The following is a 19501-nucleotide window of genomic DNA, read 5'->3' on the forward strand; positions in this document are numbered from 1 at the left end:
ATGCTCCCTCCAGCAGCCTGGCTGGGCTTCGCTCTCCTTTTGCCACTCCTGACTCCTGCTGAGTTCTCAGCAGGATCTTGGAATGTCAGGCCAAGCCCAGCACCTGCACCTTCCACCTCTGACACGGCCATGGGGCCTTTGGGCTGATCCTCCTTCCAAGAGGACCCTGGAGCCAGGGGCACCTTGAGTTGATACGAGCCCAGCAGAAGAGTAAAATCCTGATGTTGGTTCTAGGAATGGGATGGAAAGGGTTGAACCTCGCTCAGGTGTGGGCACTAAATGGAGCAGACTTCACTGATTTCATTGGGGTTTTTGTACAAAGCAGATTCATCTGACCTTCTGAGGGCAGCCCACACAGACCAAGAGACAACCTGCACAGAGCCTGGACGTTCACAGACCCCTCTGCAGTACAGAGGAACAGGAGAGCTGCTGAGTTGTGACGGGCTGGGCAAGTGAGAGGGGGACAAAAAGCAAATTTAGAGTCTGTTCTAAAAGCCAAAAAGGCCTCCTCAGCCTGAGAAGACCAGGCTGTCCCCTGGGGACTGGTTGGGGAGGGAAGCAGCTCAGGTTTTCAGAAGCTGCTGGTAATTTCAGGTGTCCAGCGTGAGGCACTGTGAGTGGGCTTGTAGAGCGTGTCAGTGGGCTTGCAAAACATGCAGGCACCAGTCCAGGAGAAATCAGACCGCAAAAAAAATTGTCTTAAGCTGGGGAGTCCCTGTTTCATTTCAAACTCTCCTTTCACCCAACTCTCCCCTCAAAAAAAAGAGAAGAAATCTCTTGCCACTTGAAAATTCAGGCCAACAAATCCCCACCACGAGTGTAATCTGAACTCTGTGAATGAGAAACGAGAAGGAGCAGGGGAAAAAAGGATAAAGGAATTAGTTCCAAACAGTTAGATTGTATTCCAGTGCTACATTTGAACACTATTGAGGTACCAGTGGTTGAGTCATTCCTCTGTAATGCAGAGAACACCTGATCTGTGCCTCAGTTCACGGCTCACACGCACAGCACACGCACTGAAAACACCACCCCGGAGGCTCCGTGGCACAGGTGGGTCTAGGATAGGCCTGTGACTTACAGCACTAATTTATTCAACCTTCAGTTAATTAAAGGGGTTGCTTAATTGCCAGGGAGTCGCTAATTGCAAATGGTCCCTTCCGTGCTGCTTTCGCTGCACATTTGGTATCTCACACATGCACACACCCCACACATCCACAGAGAACGTCTTCCAGGACACAGGCATCATCTCCTCAACAAATGAGAAAAGTAATTGCATCCCTTCTGCTGCCTTAGAAGCAGATGGGATGGGGAATACCGGAGTAGCATAGAAAACAAAGGGATATGAAGTCATTAAAAACTAAAATATTAGCATTCAAATAAAAAAAGGCAAAAAATTAATACCCAAAAGAAGTAATGCCAGGCAATCCTCCTCATTTAGAAGGCTCGACTGTTCTTTTTAAAGAACTGATAGCTCTCCACAAACCCAGAATCTGCTTTGCAGAGAGGGGAACAGCAAACAGGCCGATCCTTTCCCAGTCTGAGCCAGGACCACGTGCAGAGAGCAGGCAGCCACCCAGTCCTTTGAGCGTGGGACAGCAATGGCATGGATGCCAACAAGGTCACCCAACCCATCTGCCTGGCTTGGGACTCCCCAGAGCAATGGCCAGCTGGGATCTCAGGGGATGAGGTGGGGGCCAGCAGAGCATGGAAACACTGGAGGGTTCAGGATGCTACGTCCAGTTCTGCCTCCGAACCTCACCTCCTCCAGGCCCTGTCCCTTAGCCGGGATTCTTCTGTTTGTGTATTTTAAGGCATCAATGAGACACCATTGAGAACCATACAGTGGCCTCAGAGTCTTTAACAGTGCACGATAGGCTTGGTAAAGAGTTTGGCTACAGTGACATTCAGAGGAGCGGTGGTCGCACATTCGCCGTGTCCTTGGCAGGAGCGCTGCCCACCTCGGCCACCCCACGGGGCTCCTGGAAGCCTCCAAGGCTGGCTGTGCTCGTGTGTGGCACCGGCTGGATCCCGTGAATCCAAGAAGCAGCAATGGTTTACAGTTTCCCCTCCCCAAAGGAGATTATGAGCCCTTGGGGCGGGCGGTGGGATGAGTCTGAGCGGAGCGGAGAGCACCCGCCTCGTCGCCCTCCGACCGAGGGTGCTCGTCCAGGAAGCACATTTCTAACTGCTGTGGTCGCGCTGATCCGATGGGCGCCCCAAGAGCGGGGACAGCTCCGGGGTTCACAGGAGTGCTGGGGCTGCAGGCACCAACCAGGACCTTCGCTCCCCTCCTACAGCGACCGGCTGCCCCTCGGGGCTGGCCTAGAGCCCTGCCAGGCACCCCTGTCCCCTTGAGGTAAGGTACGTCCTGATTCTTTGTCAAAGGCTCGTCGAAGACACCGAGAGGGTGGGCGAGGAGGGGGGAGGGAAGTTGAGGAGTTCCAGCACGGCCACCCCCACGCTGCTCCGGCGGGTGAACATGCAGGACGCTGCCACCCACTTGTTGGTGCGGGGGTTGTACTTCTCGATGGAGTTGAGGCTGGAGCTCCCGTCGTTGCCACCCACGGCGTACAGCCACCCATCCATGGCCACCAGGTCGTGGGTGCTCCTGCAACGACCACGCAGAGACCGCAGCGGGGTGAGGCTCTGGGGTGTAGGGGAGCTCAGCACCTCGGGTAAACCGGCCCCACAAAAGGAGCGCCCGGCCCCACAGTCGCCCAGAGAAAATGAACTATTGGAGTTCAAGCAAAGACTCTCAGGTCCTCCCGTTCACTCTGACACTCATGCCACTGGAGAAGCGCCACCTCTAAATAACAAACTCTAGGAGCCCGAAATCCTCGGACTTGCAAGCCTTAAATCCTCCCACAGCCCAGCAACATCTCCGTGGCCTCAGCCAGCAGAACCACCTGGTTCTTTACAGCCACACAAACTGCTGAGAATAAATCCCTCTGCAGAACACCCCTGCTCTGCCCTCCTGGCACACACTCCAGCTCCTCTCAGCGCAGCAAGATCATCAGCCAAACCCTGGGAGGGGGGCACAGGCTGTGTTTTATGGTTTGCAGTGCCAAGCGAGGCACGGCGAGACGGGATCCCCGCTCCTGCTGCCACCAGAGCGGGGCACAGCTCCTTACCTGCGGATGTTCATGGGTGCCACGCTCTCCCACGTGTTGGTTTTGGGGTTGTAGCGCTCCACAGAGTTAAGGCAGCTGGTGCCATCGTTGCCCCCAGCCACGTAGAGCATCCCCTCCAGCACGGCCACCCCCGCGCTGCTCCGGCGGCTCAGCATGTTGGCGATGGGTGTCCAGGTGTTGATCTGGGAATGGGCAATGGTTGTTCAACCAGACAGGTGTACAGGGTATTTTCCACCCATCCCTGGCCGAATCAGTCCTGTGGTATTAGTCCTGCTCTAACCACACGGCTCCTGGCATGATGGTCCTCCTCCCCCCACAAAGGACTTCTGGGGGAACCCACTTCTTTCCCTTCCACTCTGCCACAGTAAGAGCAGCACAGAAATCTCTGCTGAGTGGCTCAGGAAAACACTGTGGCAGCTGGCAGGAGTCCTGCCATCCCAGGGGCACAGAGATCCCTGTGCCAGGCCACCAGTCATGTCACAGCTGAATCCAGCCTGGCCATGGGGGTTGAGCTGTATCTATTTCAAATCTGTGCAAGTACAACTGCACAGCTCACGAAAAACCTCCAGGACCTTCTCTCTTATTTTTTTGCAGCAATCTCCCCTGCTCCAGCAGAGCTGTGAGTCTTCAGGCCCAACACATGTCCCCAGCCTGCCACACTCCCTGTTCACCACACTGGATGTGCACAGTGCAGGACCTCAGCTGGAAGTTGGAAACAGCTCAGGGCATGTACCAGGACTGATCTTCCTACAGAACTCAAGCTGACCTACAGGCAGCAGGGTAGAGAGTGTTCTGGTGGCTGAAATCTCGCAGTGGTATCTCAGAGCCTGCATGGATCAGCTGTGGCTCATTTTGCTCAGGATCACACCCCGGATTCTCTGTCCCTGTGGAAGGGGCTGATACCCCCTCCTTGTTACAGTCATGCACAGTGGCTTAAGTCCTTTCAGGCACCACAGAGGAGGGGAGAAGGAAAAAGTTTATAAAAATCTCTCTTGTATTTACCTGGGGCTCATATTTCTCTACCGTGGCTAAGTGGGATGAGCTGTCATATCCCCCAACAGCATAGAGGTTGCCTTCTGCAAAGACAGTCACACAGGCACTGGAATTAGCTAAAGACATGGTCCCTGTCCCAACACAGGTCCCACAACACCACAGGTACCACCCTAGGGGTGCCCACACAGGTATGAGCTGAGCCTCCCATGCCCCAGGCAGCCAAGTTCCTCTCAGCAGGGCTCCCCCAGCTCCCCTCCCCTTCCAGCATGGAGTGTTGTGAAATATTCATCAGGCAGTTTCTCTGCCACGCTCCAAGCTTCCCAGAGAACTCCTTTGCCTGCTGCTTCTTGACCTCCTCATTACAGGAGCTGCAAGTGCTCCCTGCTGGAGCAACGGGCTATTTTTAGTGGTGGAGGATGGAGCAGGGGAATGCCAGTATCGGCTGTGGCCGACGCAGTGTGAGCTGGTGATGGAGGGGAGGGAAGCTCTGAGTCAGCACTGAGAGCTGAAACCAGAGAAGAGGGCAGGGGAGAGGCACAGGGACACTGGGACACCGTGTGGCAGTTCTTGGGAAGGTGGGAAGCATCCCCAGGGAGGCCCAGCACCTGTTTGGGTGAGAGTGGGACTTGGATCATCAGCAAAAGGACTGTCCTGCTTTCATACTGAAGGACTAACAAGGTTGTCCCTTCCTTTTCTAGGGACTGGGGATCATTTACAGCCAGCCCCTTGCTCCAGAGTAGAAGGGGTACAAAGGAACAAGTTGTGGGTCCCCTCAGGAGTTGCCTACAGAGTGTGATGAAACCCAGTTACTCAGGAGACTGAGGAGGGCAGAGGCAGGCAGCGTGTCAGGACATGGCAGAGGGATGGCTGGGCCATCCGGACTCACAGCGAAGGGAATCTAGGGAGAGGGGGCAGGAACTAGGACAGAACATGAAAAGGAACCACCAGGAATGCAAGAGAGCCTGCACAGAAGCCCGTGAGGTCCTCATGCCATCACCCACCTAGAGTTGCCACCCGGACGTAGCGTCTCCTGGTGCTCATGGCAGCGATGGATGTCCAGGTGCCTGTCAGAGGGTCGTACCTCTCTGCGCTGCAGCAGGCAGGGACACAGGAACATAAGGTGTGACACTGGAAAAGCCCAGGTCAAAGCTCTTTGACACAGGCCCTCAGGGGCAGCTCCCAAGGAAGCTTGGGAATAGACAGGGAAAATAGGAGGGAAGAACTGACAAAGGCTGGGTCCTGCTGTGGCAGAGGGCTACAAAATGGTTTTTCCCCATTGGATTGTAACATATCTACCCTGGGGTCAGTCCATGGGTCAGGAGCAGGGCTCCCAGGCTCCCAGCACCAAGGACATTGCATGCACGAGCAGTGGAGGAGCCTGTAGCAAGGCAATCCCCTACCTGTTCAGGCACGAGGCCCCATCGTACCCCCCAGCAGCATAGAGAAGCCCATGAAGTGCTGCTACACCCAGGCAGCTCCTCCTGGTGCCCATGGACACCTCAGGCTGCCAGGAATTGGTGACAGGATCATAGGACTCCACTGTAGCCAAGTCTGAGGTCCCATCATAGCTGTTGGGAGAAAAAGGGAGAACAAGCTGCTCAGAGAAGCTGTGGCTGCCCCATCCCTGGAAGTGTCCAAGGCCAGGTTGGACAGGGCTTGGAGCAACCTGGGCTAGTGGAAGGTGTCCTTGCCCATGGCATGGTGTTGGAACAAGATGACCTTAAAAGTTCCTTCCAACCCAAACCATTCTGTGATTCTGAGAGAAATGGGGGTGGAACTGTGCCAGCCCAGGACACGGCCACCACTAAAACAAGAGCTGGTGAACTCACAGCTCCGAACCACAGGGCAGGGAAGGGGTTTTCAGTTGCTACCCCACAGATCCCGGATGGTTCATCCAGAGGTGGGCTCCGGGAGGCTCTGCTGGCCACCCCTGCTCCCGGGGCAGCTCTGTGCTGCTCTCCCCACAGGCTCTGCTCACACCCCTGCCACCTCCCGCGCCCTCCTTACCCGCCCACGGCGTAGAGCTTGTTCCCAATGGCCGCGACGCCCACCCTGGCCCTGCGCGTCGACATGGAGGCCACCATGTGCCACCGGTCCGTCCGCGTGTCGTAGGCCTCACAGTCCCCGTGGATGGCAAACAGGCTCCCTCCACCTGGGAGGGAGGGCAAACAGAGCAAACCCGGCCCATGGGGCCCCGGGACGGGGTCGGGATGCGGGTGAGGGGGCTGCCTTCGCAGGGCCTTACCCACGGAGAAGAGCACCGTGCTGGCCCCCTCGCAGCGCCGCGGCCTCGTCCGGCTGTTGCTCAGGACGCCCCTCTGCTCCGGCATGAGGTGGTACTTGAGGGCTTCGATCAGCAGGTCCTTGCACTCCGAGTGGTGCCGCACCAGCAGCTCCGTGTCCACGTTGCTCATGAGGAAGTCCCGGCTCAGCAGGGGCAGCCGGACGCACTTCATGAGCTGCGAGGGGAGAGGAGGCCTTTGGATGGGGATAGGGCAAGGGGGAACAGGTTTAAACTAGAAGAGGAGAGATTTAGGCTGGATATTAGGGAGAAATTCTTCTCTGTGAGGGTGGTGAGGCTTTGGCACAGGTTGCCCAGAAAAGCTGTGGCTGCCCCATCCCTGGAAGTGTCCAAGGCCAGGTTGGAGCAACCTGGTCTAGTGGAAGGTGTCCCTGGCCATGGCAGTGGGGTAGAATGAGAGGAGATTTAAGGTCCCTTCCAATCTGGACTGGAAATGGTATGATGGGACCTACTGTCCCTCCAGCTGTGTCCCAACCCAGCCCAGGCACTCAGAGCTGGTGGGTAGATCCAGGCCATCTTCCCAGCACACACTCACCCTGGGGACGTGCTGTCTCCTGCTGTCCACATCATGTTTGACCCAGCTGAGCACAGCCCTGTACACCTCCTCCTCCGATGGCACATTGAGGCTGTCACTAGAAATGAGGTCCAGCACCTGCAGGGCGGAATGGAAGGGGCAGTGTTGGTTGGTATGGACGGGGAGGAGACATTCACACCTCCAAGGAACTGCATTGCCAGAGGCAGAGCCCTGCCTCCTGTAGATGCTGGTGGTTGAAGGGTGCACAGCCCTGGGTCCCCCAAACCAGCAGGTGCAGCTGGTGTGGAGACAGCTCTGCCCTCAGTCATCATCCCCCAGCTCATCCCCCCCTTCTGTGGCTGAAGCTGCTGCAATTCCTGACACTTCCAATCAACATCAGTGAGAGCAGGCAGACGACTCTGCTCGCACAGGCCCCTTCAATATTTCATGGGACAGACCCGCGTGCCCTGGCTGGTCCCAGAGCACTCATTTCACTTGCCAAGGACTATGGAGCCAGAGCAGGTGGAGATATGCACCTCCCCTCACTGCCACGCACGCCCTGCCCCAAGAAGGGGTGAAAGGAGGTGTCTGGGTCCTGCTGAGGGGCCACACAGGGTCAGGTGATGCAGAGCAAGGACCGGGAGTGCCTCCTGGCCAGGGCACAGCAGAGGAGCCAGGGGCCATCCTGGCACACGATGAACAGCAGGAAACATTAGCTGAGCTCTGAATTAAACATCACAGCTACGTGACCAGGGCAGGCAGGACTTATTCCTTGGACTGTGTGCTCAGAGCTCACATGGCAAGCACCAGTGACCAAAATTATCCTCTGTCCTACCCTCCCATCCTTAATTCCCATGGGATTAAGTTCTCTGACAGCAATCTTCCCACACATTGCACAGAGAGGACTAAAGCACATATTCTCCATTGAACAGAGAGGATCAAAGCACAGAATCTGGGTATGTTCCCTTGCCAAACCCTGTCCCCTCAGTGCAGGTTCCTTGGGCTTTTGACACACAGGCTGTGCCTTCCAGGACAGAGCACGAGAAGCTTTGCTGCACCCACACCTTCACACTCCCATCAGGGGCCTCACCTGTTTAAGAGGCAGCAGCATGAACTCCTCTGTCTTGGACACCTCCACGAAGTGTTGGAGGACGTACTTGTGAGCAGACTTGAGGAGGTCACTGCAGGAGTGGGTGTCAGCAAAGCCCCGGATCCCCAGGCAGTTGGATGGGTCGAGCTGGCTGAGCAGGAACTTGCAGCAAGCATCCCGCACACCATTGAGCTGAAGCAGGCTGGCAGCAGGAAGAAGTGTCTGGCAGTAGGAAAGAACGGGGGAAAAGAGAGTTTCCAGGGCAAGGAAACCGTTTCCACCCTCATCTCACTGCAAGCCACGAGCAGAACAGGTTTACTGAGCGCCTTCAGGCACACAAGCGCAGGGAAGGACAGAGCATTCCTTGTTTCCAAGAGAACTAAGGTAAAGAACAGCTGAGAAGGACACCAGTGACACCCCACAGGGCCAGGAGAATGGCAGGTGCTCAGGAATAGATCTGGGCATTGCACAGTTCTTTGAGGAGCCATTCCCAGCCCCTCTGGGCACGGGGAAGCAGGTGAACTCCCTGACCACTGCTAGATCCAGCTGCCTTCACGGAAAAAACAGCTGGCAGTGCTGAGCAGAAGGAGAGAAGAGTCCCCAGGAGGCAAGTTTCATACAGAACAGCTTTGTGGAAGGGAGGGATTTTGGGGTGGAAGCTCCTACCTGCACATTCCCCTCTCCCACCACGATCTCGGCGGTGTAGGCGTATTGCACCAGCTGCTCCAGGGCCTGGGGGTCGATGTCGTGCAGCGTCACGTGGGTCTGGCGGCTCTCACTCATCTCATCTGGGGCAACACAGACACAACAATGAGCAAAAATCCCTCAGCAGGACTTGTTTCCCCACAGGAGGGTCTAACCAAGACTCATCCACCTCCACATCACAGCCCAGGAGGGTCTTCTGCCCCTCTCTTAGCAAGGAGGAGCAGCAGTGTGCTCTAGGGAAGGGGGTCCAGGTCTACAGGAGGGGCATCAAGACACCCCTGCAGGGGTTATGGGCACAGGGATTCAGGGTAGGGAGTCAAAGGAGGAATATTACTGCACTTCCTCACTGAAATGACACACTGGCACCACAGTTCCACAGGGCAGGGCAGCGAGAACAGGGAACAGGGTAGAAAGCGGAGGGGTTGGTAAAGGGTTTGGAGGGCAGGGAGAGCCTGTCCACGGGGGAAGGGAGGACTCTCTACTTGCTTGTGAACATGGCGTGGAAGTACGGGCTGCACGACGCCAGCACCACCTTGTGGGCCTTGATCTCCTTGGTGCCCACATGGAGCACGATGTCGCAGAGCAGCCCCCGCTGCCTCATGCGGTTCATGCACACGAAGGCATCGTGATAGTGGCGCTTGGAGTTGTGGGAGATGCTGTGCCCGTCGCGGTTGAGGAGCTGCACACCCCCTTCCATGGCTGCAGGAGGGAGCTGGGGGGTTTTCCCCTTCTCACCGGCTCTGGCATGGGGGGAAAAATAAAGTATTAGCCAGGCAGGAACAGCTCTAGCCCCAGACAACCCTCAGCACTGCTCAGAGATCCTGTGCAACAACAGCTCGAACCAGCCCCTGCGAGGGAAATGTCGTCCTGCTCATTTGGGTTCAAACTGAAAGAAGGAAATTCAGGTCTGAGATTAGGAAAAAATTCTTCCCCGTGAGGGGGTTGGAGCTCCAGGGATCCCCTTGCCTGTGTTAGAATTTCAAGCAAGGAAGGAGAGAAAAGAGAAGGCTTCAGGGTGACTGATTTGTGGCCATCCAGTACCTGAAGGGAACCTGCAAGAAAGATGGAGAGGGACTTCTTCAAGAGCATGGAGTGACAGGAAAAGGGGGAATGGCTTCACACTGACAGAGGGCAGGGCTAGATGGGATACTGGGGAGAAATTCTGCCCTGTGAGGGTGGTGAGGCCCTGGCACAGGTTGCCCAGAGAAGCTGTGGCTGCCCCTGGATCCCTGGAAGTGCCCAAGGCCAGGCTGGACAGGGCTTGGAGCAACCTGGTCTAGTGGAAGGTGTCCCTGCCCATGGCAGGGGGTCGGAACTGGTTGATCTTTAAGGTCCCTTCCAACCCAGGCCATTCTGTGATTCAATGACTCTATAAAAACAAAAATTGCCTAATCAGGGAACAAGGGCATTTTATTTGTGCTGAGACGTTTCCTCCCCACGCTGTTTCCATCCAGGCTGCTCCCGCTGTTTCCAAAGGCGTTTGACTGTCTCCGTGCCAGCATCACCCAAAAGGTGGGGGAGTGAGGAGGGAATGACTGAGCAGCAGGAGGAAGGAGGGGGGAGGGAGCAGGAGAAAAAAGGCAGCTTGAATAAAAAATAAGGCCGTGTGCTGCACGCGTGCGCCTGCCCCCGCATCCCTGCGGCGAGAGAATCCCCTCAGCCTCCCCTCACACCTACACCCGCCGTGCTGGGCCTAAAAATAGAAACCCACCGCTCTGTGCCTGCTCAGCCACGAAGGCAGCCATCTATTCCTTTTTTTTTTTTTTTAAGTAGCAGTTGTATCACGTACTAGAGTCTGGGGGAGGAAAAAAGATGAATAAACATGTTTCCTGAGCGGAGAGGAGCCTGCGATGCCCTTTTCTATTTGCATCAGCCTCTGTGATACGAGAGATTCCTCATCTCGCTGTCAGCGGGGAAGGCTCAGGGGCACACAACAAAGGCAGTGCCTGTTGATGCTTTCCAGTAGTGAGAGCAGGATGCCACGGTGCCCTTGACAGGAAAGAAGGGCCCGTGAGGTAACTGGCCTTCTCCCACACCCCTGGGAAAGCTGCAGCATCCCCAGGATACCCTCTCTCTCCTAATTCACATGTGGGCATAAGAGATGCCCGCACAAAGGAGGTTTATAGTCATTAACATCTCTGCCTGGGCTCCAGAGGTCCTTTCCTAGAGCAGGTTTAGGGCAGAGGGCAGACGGTGCTTTCCCACCTTTATTCCCATCCCTAGCTGCAAGGGTTTTCCTCATCTGCTTGAGCTGGTTTCTCTGTGTAACACACTGCTGAGCATACTCATCCCCATCAGTATTTAAGTCATGTTCCAGCTCTAAAGCACTCGCCTCATCCCTCCTGGGTGCTGGGAGTGAGGGACGGGAGCTCCCAGCTCCTCAGCAGCAGGGGGACAACGCAGGACAGGGCAGAGGAGCTGGGAAAAGATGGGATTTCTTCTCCTTGCGCTCTGGGAGACTTCTCAGGGAAGGTTAGCCACCCTGGAGGAGCACAGAACTGGGCCTCAGCGGTCAGAGGAGGGACAGAGAGGGCACAGCAGGCTGAGGGTGGCTGCGGCCGACGCACTGGCACGGCAGGAATCAAACACGATTCCAAAGAGTCGGAAGCACTGGGCTCCCTTCCCAGCCCTGCCACTGAGTCACTGCATGACTCTGGGCAAGTACAAATGCAGGATGACAAGGGGTGACATTATCTTTCCTTGCAATGATTCTCGTGGCCAGGAGAGCAGTGATTGCTCAGTCCCCTCTCCAGGCACACCTGCCTGCTGTCACCGGTGAGGGGCCACCCTGAGCTATGTCCCCTCTGTGTCACCTGGTCTCTGATGCGACCAAGCAGGGAGCAGGGCCAGAGGGAGATGCCATCCTACTGCCACTGGGCTCCACGAGCATCCCCACAGCCAGGGGACAGTCCCACAGGCAGCCTGAACCAGCTCTGCTTGATGGCTTTTTGGCTACAGCCACACCACAGCCTCAGCAATCCAGCTCTGAAGAGCCACTCACCCACCCACCAGCCCCTTTGGGACATGGTCACCCTCCTGAAGCCCTGGCATGGGGCTGGTTGAAGGTTTGAAGTGGGTACAACGCCTTCAGTCCTACTTCCCACCATCCCCTCTGCTCCTCAATAACTTGTTCCCAACAGAGCTCTTTTGCTTTAATGGATCAGAATATATAACCAGTGGGGAGAAAGGAAAGGAACAGAAAGGAACAGAAAGGAACAGAAAGGAACACCTCACTGCTGCTCATGCTGCTCCCAGTGCTGAACCCTCCACCTCGCTGGCAGCACTAAATATTCCTGATTTCCTTGTTAAAACTTCATTCCCAGGAAATGAAGGCCTACGAGCGCTGCTAAGATGTAATTAATGGGGAACAGTGCCTGGACCACGGGAGACAGTGAAGCAGTGTCCAGAGCTCCAGAGGGGGAAAGGAAACACAAGCCCACTTTTGTGGAGCACACAGCAGCAGGAATGCACGTGTCACGCGTCGGCCGGAGCGGATGCGGTGCCTGACTTGTAATAACTCCGAGGTTATGGCAAAAAAAAAGTGGGGGGGGGGGGGAAAAAGGAATAAAAAAGAAGGCGTTTGTTTGGCTTCCATGCGACAGAGCGTGGCCATGCATAACAGCTCTGTTAATTAATGCAAATGATCCCTGCCCCCAAAGGGAGGCCTGTTCTCTCTGCACAAAAAACCCATATTTTGCTGGGAGTGAAAAGAAGTGTGCTGAACAATAAACAGGGAACAGAGTATCCTCCAGGGAGGAGTTCCGAGCCTGCCCTTTCCCCAGGAAGGCCCTGGAGAATGGCTTTTTTGTTGACAGCCTGGATGGGGATTTTGTGTCTGGCAGGCGAGCTTGGAGACCACGAGGACACATCCTGTGCAGCTGGTCAGATGTTGGGGATGAGGCTTTGCTGGGGATGAGAGGACATCCCCTACTCCAAGGCATGCCATGCCCTGAGGCCTGACACACAATCATCCTTAAATCCATCACCTCCACATGTGCCCTGTCCCTGTGTTGATATCCCAGTAAGCCAGTCACAAAGCCCTGTTTTGTGTGCACATCATTGCATCTCCCACAGAACTGCTGCCATTGGACCTGTGGAAAAGCCATGGAGCCCTTGCTTGGCACTCACCTCGACCCCAGTGTGTCACAGCATTAACAGGGCAGCACAGACCAGTTTCCCTTTTAGGGGAGTGGTCCCCCCCCCATTCCTGGGCACTGGAGGTCCATTCCCCAGGCACAGACTCCCTGTTTTTGCCTGCAGACCTCTACTGGTTCAGCCCTAGGCAGGCAGGGGCTGCTGGCAGTGCTACTCTGTTGTGCCCAGCAGCTTCAGATCTCCACTCCCAGTGCTGGAGCCAAAGCAGTGCCCCCACAACAGCACAGAACTCACCCAGGGGTGGAGCAACAGCACGGATCCCTGGGGAAGGAGGGGATCACAGTGGAGTCACAAGCTGGAATCACTCCTTCCAAGTGCATCTCCATCTCCCCTGCACCAGAAATCAGAATTCTCCTTTTTAACCCCCTCTGAGAGGATTCACAGCCCATTTTCCAGTCCAGCATTCCCCAAAGAACTGAAACGTGCAACACCATCAAAGGCAGGAGCAGACTGGGGCAGCCCAAGGGGGCACAGGCAAAGCCCTGCCCAGCTGTGGGGGCGGGCACAACTTCCCTCCTGGGAGCAGGGCTGGGAAGACACGATGTGCTCCTGTGTTCCTGCAGACTCTTCCTTCCCTTCCACAGCCAAGGGACACAAACAGCTGAGCTGGCAGTAACAACAGAGGCTGTTGTGCTGTAAGACCATTAACAGAGCTCGTGCCAGCATCCAGAGATGCAGCTGAGCTCACTGCACATTTCACCTTCCTTATGGCTTTGTGGAGACCTCAAATTTGGCTGAGCTGACCCTTTTGTGGAACCCTTCCATGGCTCTGAAGCCCACTAAGCAGAAGCAGACATTAGCAGCATTTTTGCATCAATAATCAGATGCCAGGGCTGTTTTCACAGGCTACAGCAGATATACACCTAAAGCCTGGATATCCCAAATTCTTCCTTGTTTCAGAGGGCCTGGAACTGCCTATTACAAAATATATTGCTTTCCTACCTTTCCCGCTCCCTTCGCCACGATAAACACAAGCAAAGAGGATTGGGAGTCATCCAGTTGTATATGCCCAGGACTCAGATGCAAAGCAGGCACTAAATCCAGGCAGTTGTCCCCACCAGGACATGTCACATTAGTGTCACTGACACAGATAGAAAAAACTGCTCACTACAATGCTTTGGGGTTCAGTCCCTCCTCAGCCCCTGTAAGGCTTTGCCTGGATCCAGGGAATTCAGGCAGACACTGACAGTGTGCAGCAGCTCACATTCAGCCTTTTTAATACAAGGTTCATTGCCTGTTCAGTCTGGAAGAGTCAGCAACTGGAAGGAAGCAGAGGGAGGAAGCTGGTTCAGGACCAGGGAACGAGATGCTCTGAACTGCAGGTCCTGCAAGGGCTGATTTACAGCTGCACCTTGGACAGGGGTGAGGGCTGAAAACGCTGATGGGAAGAGTGACATAACATGGCAAAGGGAGCTGTCATTCCTGGCACCAGCTCTGCCTTCAGGAGGGACACCAGAACTGGGAAGCTGGTGATTTCAGCCCAGACTGAGGGCTTGGACACCTTGGAGCCCTCTGGCATCTCCTGACGGAGCTGAGAACACACAAGTGGGGCGAGGAGCGAGGAGGAGCACGCACCCAGCCCCAAACCCCTCTCCCCACCTCCTCTCCTCTCTGCTGTTCCCCCTGCCAGCCCTGCCAGCCCTTCCCCAAGCCCCCCCCGCTGCGGGTGGGAGCCGAGGCACTCGCTGCTCCTGCGGATCCATGGAATTAATCTGCTCTGAGCCAGCCTGAAGGCAGCACCGGGGCACCGCAGACAGCGCTGAGTCTGCAGGACTGAGAATCCCCAGCTCTCAGTAGGGTTTGGTGGTGTGGGTTTTTTTTTTTTTTTTTAATGAATTAGGCATAACTGACACGCACTGAATCCTCCTGTCTAGACATCTGCAGAGAAGTGACAAGCTGCCAGAGAGGATGTGGAGCCTCGGCAAAGGGGGTGGGGAGGACGGGGAAAAGCTGCACACAGTTGCCAGCTCTACAGCACAGAGACAGTGCTGGCTCCAGGCAAGAAGGGCATTCAGCACACTGACCTCGGCAGTGTCTTTCAGCAACTCACTGGGTTGTAATCAATCGGCCCCTGGTGCACACAGAAGGCTGGAGGTCTTTCCTAATTAAAGCTTCGCTCCCCAATACTCCTGGGGAGCTTTGTTTGGAAGCTCAGCTCGAAGTTGCTCTCAAGTCACCTCAGCTCATGCTCAGAAGTGCTTCAGCTGTGAGAGGAGGGAGCCTCAATGCACTGGGACGTTCTCATACCTGAGAGAGATGAAGGGCATCCAGCCTGCTTGGTGCCCACCTGAGTACACAGCCTTCTCTCTCACTTCCCACAGGCAGCAGCTTTTCCTGCAGACATCTTCAAATTCAGCTTTCTCCTTCCTTATTTTGCTGCTCCAAGCAGGACTCCACGGTTGAGGGATTTAGAGGCATCTGTGCTAAGGTTTGGGTCATTTTGAAGTAATTGGCTGTGAGGGTCAGGACTCGAATAGGTTTGGGACTGCTGAATTCCCAGATTAGGGAGGAACAAGAAATGGAAACGGATTCATGCCTTGAGATGCTCAGCAAAACGTGCAGTTCTCCAGCTGCACTGGGGTTACACAGGAGTTCCTACAGTCCAGCCCAAAGCACACCAAGGCCTAAGTGAAATGAGCTCTTTGACTCTCTCAAGGACTGGAAATGTGTGTCGTGTCCTAATTCCCCCTTCCCAGTGTCCCCCAGCAGGCACGGGAGAGGAGCTACTGTCGCATCCAGAGCTATTTTTTGGCACCAGCAGTGCCAAACCTCCACACACGGGCATAAAGCAAGTCCCCTCTCCAGGCAGCAGTGATAATCACCAGCTTCAGCTGCACTGCCCAGCACTGTGGTATTCCTGCCATCCCTCTGCCCTTCCCTGTGACAGACATCTCTGTCCCCAGATGATTTTTCAGACAGGTAAACACAAGATGAGAGCACTCAGGTCACTGGAGGCAGCCTGTATCCGAGCACCTCCATATTCCTGGCTCCTAGACTTGCCCAGGATCTCCCTCTGCAACATCCTTGGCCAGCAGCTGTTTAAAGAGGGATTGTGCCCTTTACCTGTCTGCTGTGCAAGGTGATGGTGGCTCGAGAAGGTGGGGCAGTTCAGAGCAGGTCACTCATGCTCAGCAGTGCCCTGGTGTCAGACAACAGTGATGGATTTGGGGAGACCCAGCAGGAGACACCACCTGGCTCCTAAAGGGAAGGTTGACTCCATGACACGGGGCAGCGTGGCCTCGTGGCTCCAGAAGCAAGGAAAGGAGGAAAAAGCACCTGGATCTGCTGGCTGCAAACAAGCAAGCAGATCTTCTACCAGAGGGACAAGACACGGAATAATTCTGCTGGCAAGTGCTGCCCAGGAGTGACTCTCCAGACCAGGAGGTCACCACCTGCACCCCGGCTCACCCCTTCCACAGGACCCACACCACGTTCCTGGAGGGTTTACAAAGCCTCCTGCCAGCCTCTGTTGTAGTGTGGGCTGGCAGCATAGACGTACCAGACCAGATCCACATCTTCCTCCTCTGAACCAGCTCTGAGCTTCACACTGTGGAGCAGTGGGAGCCTGTTTTCAAGCCAGAAAACAAGAGAATTCCCTCACATCTTCTGGCAGGCAACAGCACGGGCCACATACACGAAAACTGAGCTATGAGGAGCATGTGACATAATGGCCTTGAGCTCGCTGGTACAACTGGGGGCCTGCCAAGGCCCTGGGAATTTCAGCTGAAGGAGCTCGAATTCCTGCCCCTGAGGAGTCACATCCTTTAGAGAAGGTTTGCAGCCAGTTCCAGCAGGCCAGACAGAAAGGATGAAGCCTCTCAAGCCTCCCAAGCCCATCTTGCCTAAGGGTTTGGAGGCAGGGCTCCAGCACCTGAGGAAATCCAGAAGCACTGGGACTTCAGTATTTTTTTAAGCTGCTGAGCCTGAAATGCAGCAAAACAAGCCTGGAACCATCTCCCCAGCAGTTCTCCAGCCTTCAGAGCACTCCTGCCTTGATTTCCATGTGCCACTCCATCTACAGAGACCTGGACTGATGCTGAGGGAGCAAGGGCAGATGGCCACTGTCTTTTCTGGCAGAACAAAGACACTCCACTACCACCCCCACCAAGCTGACCTCAACTGACAGGAAGCATCAGGGACCATCCCTGCTACCCAAGATGCTATGGAGCAACTCCATTTGGATCCTGGGCTATCAAGCCAAGAGAGCAGGTGCCTGTTACGCCTGCCAGCTCCTGGTGTGCTCTGAATTAGATGCTATTTGCTGTGATTCATTAATCAGTCAGTGCTCAGGAAGGAAACTCAGATCTCTACATCCAACATCTCTGAGTCTTACTCACTGCTATGCTGAATAAAGGATTTCCAGCAGATGTTCATGGGTTGGGAGAGAAACTTGGGGTGCAGAGGGAGGAGATTCCACAGAGATGTTTGTTTAGCTGTAGGGACCATAACCAAAAGGCCATTGCACTCTGAAGTGTTAGTGAGCCCCAAAACAGCAAACCTGTAACAGAGCAGCATCTCCTGGTGCAAAAGGCCAGAGTGCTGGGATCAAAAGCACCCAAATATCCACATGTTGCTGAATCACTCCAGAACTAAGCTCCCTCCTGGTGGTCTCCAGCAATGGAGAGACCTCCAAAACAGTGCTATGGCATAGCAAGCATTGAGGCCAAAGGAGAGCTGTCTCCCTGTGCAGAGACCCCATCAAAGCAAGGCCACTGCTTCTGCAGTCTGAGCCTGGCACAAAGCCTGGTCAGTGGCCAGAGCAGGGACAGACACACAGAGCAGGGACTGACACACAGAGCAGGGACTGACACACAGAGCAGGGACTGACACCCTTCCTTGCCCTGGGGAAGCCGAGGTCACAGGGCTGTCACTCCCTGGAGAGGGAGGCATTTGCTCAGCCAGCAGTACCAAACCAGCTGCCTGCCTGGCCTGCTGCTCCCAGGACCGGCTCCAGCAGCAGCAGCAGCGATGCTGTAGCTCAAGGAGAGCCCTCTGCCCTGACAGTCACTGCAGAGGCCACAAAAAAGCTGTGTCCCACTTCCCCCCCCCCCCTTCCCCACTCCCAAGTTTCCAGAAAACCCGAGGCAACATTTCTCCCCGTGTCCTTCAGCTCCCCCATCACCAACAAAACAGTGATACCCGTGTGCTTCCACCGAGGGCAAGGAACACCACGGCCAGGCCAGACCCCTCTCTGCGGCTGCTCCCCGGGCTCCAGAGCTGCGGCTTTTCCCTTTACCAACGGGATCTCTCCAGGACTTGGCAGAGGACAGGGAAAGGAGGGCACGCTCAGCACAGGGATGCTGCCGGCCTCGGCCACGGGGATGCCGCGGTGCAGAGGCTGGAGACGGCATCGGCTGTTCCAAACCTTTGGAAATGTTTTGGAAGCGGCACCGGTTGTACCAAACCTTTGGAAAAGGTCTCCCCCAGACCCCGAAAGCAAACTTGCCTTCCCAGGAGGGATGCGCAGGAGCAGCGGAGGAGGGGGGAGCTCCTCTCGGGGGTCTCCCCTGCTGCCTGTCCCCCCACCCCCGGTACCCCCTCCGGTTTGCCCCACACCCCATAACCCCTCCGGCTGCCTCTCCTCCCGCGGGGTCCGGGTCCCCTGGCCCTGCCGGGGAGAGGGAGGGGAAGAGGGAGAGGAGAAGGAAGGAGGAGAGAGAAATGAGAGGGAAAGGAAGAAGAAAAGGAGGAATGAAAGGAAGAGAGAAAAGGAGAGGGAGAAGGAGAGGGAGAAGGAGAGGGAGAAGGAGAGGGAGAAGGAGAGGGAGAGAGAAAGGGAGAAGGAAAGGGAAGGAAAGAAAAAGAGGGAGAAGGTGAGGAAGAGGGAGAAGGAGGACAGGGAGAAGGAAAGGCAGAGGGAGAGGAAGAGAGAGCAGAGCGAGAGGGAGAAGGAGAGAGAGAGGAGAAGGAAGAAGAAGAGTGAGAAAGGGAAGGAGAGGGAGAGGGAGAAGAAGGAAAGGGGGAGGGAGAGGAAAAAGGAGAAGGAGAGGAAGAGGAAGAGAGAGAGGGACAAGAAGAGGGAGAGGAAGAGGAGGTGGCGGCAGGGCCGTGCCTCGGCGGTACTCACGGCTCCGCTGCAGCCACGGCCCAGCCCGGGGGATGCTGCGGGGCGCCGCTAACACCCGCACCGCTACCGCCGGCCCCGCGGCGGGCAGAGACGGGGCGGGCCGGGGGCGGGCAGGTGCGCGGCGGCAGCGGCGGCTCCTCCTCGAGCCGGGGCGGCCCCCGCGGCTGCGGCTTCCTCCGTCACCCGGAATAACCCCGCGGCCCGGCCCGGCCCCGCACGTGTGTCCGTGTCGGGTCCGGGGGTCCGGAGCGAGCGGCACTGGCCCCGCTGCGGCCCCGCGGACCGGGGGGCGAGGGGCGGGGCCAACAGCGGAGGGGCGTGGCTATGCGCGGGATGGGCGTGGTCTAGTCGAAAATGGGGCGTGGCTAAGCGTGAAGACCCCGCCCCTGTGGTTGTGAGCCACGGGAGGGGGCGGGGTGAATGGTTGAGGGGCGTGGCCTGGACGGGGAGTCATAAAATCCTTGAGTTTGGATAAAACCTCCAGAATCATCGAGTCCACCCTGTGCCCGATCATCACCGCCTTGTCCCCCAGCCCAGAGCACTC

General features: G+C 56.2%; 1 protein-coding gene across 6 annotated transcripts; it reads right to left on the reverse strand.

Annotated features, from left to right (window-relative positions):
• Positions 1–1665: 1665 nt before the first annotated feature.
• On the reverse strand, positions 1666–19030 carry KLHL17 (kelch like family member 17). 6 transcript variants are annotated; one of them, XM_027658191.1, is made up of 13 exons: positions 18958–19020; positions 18030–18255; positions 9222–9475; positions 8697–8818; positions 8031–8252; positions 6962–7078; positions 6370–6583; positions 6132–6276; positions 5525–5692; positions 5126–5214; positions 4134–4207; positions 3132–3313; positions 1666–2608 (listed from the first exon to the last, which is right to left on the reverse strand). In XM_027658191.1, exons 2-13 carry the CDS (start codon positions 18239–18241, stop codon positions 2380–2382), a joined length of 2028 nt encoding a protein of 675 aa, XP_027513992.1. In that variant the 5' UTR covers positions 18242–18255; positions 18958–19020; the 3' UTR covers positions 1666–2379. The 6 variants fall into 6 exon arrangements, 5 of the variants coding, with proteins under 5 accessions (XP_027513992.1, XP_027513995.1, XP_027513996.1 ...); XM_027658194.1 differs by lacking the exon at positions 18030–18255 and adding an exon at positions 13125–13221 and having other exon boundaries at positions 18958–19014; XM_027658195.1 differs by lacking the exon at positions 18030–18255 and having other exon boundaries at positions 18958–19030.
• Between the last annotated feature and the right edge of the window lie 471 nt (positions 19031–19501).

Source organism: Corapipo altera, unplaced genomic scaffold (assembly GCF_003945725.1).
Source record: "Corapipo altera isolate COAL_440 unplaced genomic scaffold, ASM394572v1 301, whole genome shotgun sequence".
Taxonomy (NCBI): domain Eukaryota; kingdom Metazoa; phylum Chordata; class Aves; order Passeriformes; family Pipridae; genus Corapipo; species Corapipo altera.

Bases quoted from the DNA above. Each gene is read 5' to 3' on its own strand.
- KLHL17 (XM_027658191.1), bottom strand. From the start codon at position 18,241: ATGCCGTCTCCAGCCTCTGCACCGCGGCATCCCCGTGGCCGAGGCCGG. The intron at 5,693-6,131 runs GTAAGGAGGGCG...TTCTCCCAACAG, and splicing joins AAGCTCTACGCCGTGGGCGG to CTATGATGGGACCTCAGACT. The intron at 2,609-3,131 runs GTAAGGAGCTGT...TGGTCGTTGCAG, and splicing joins GCACCCATGAACATCCGCAG to GAGCACCCACGACCTGGTGG.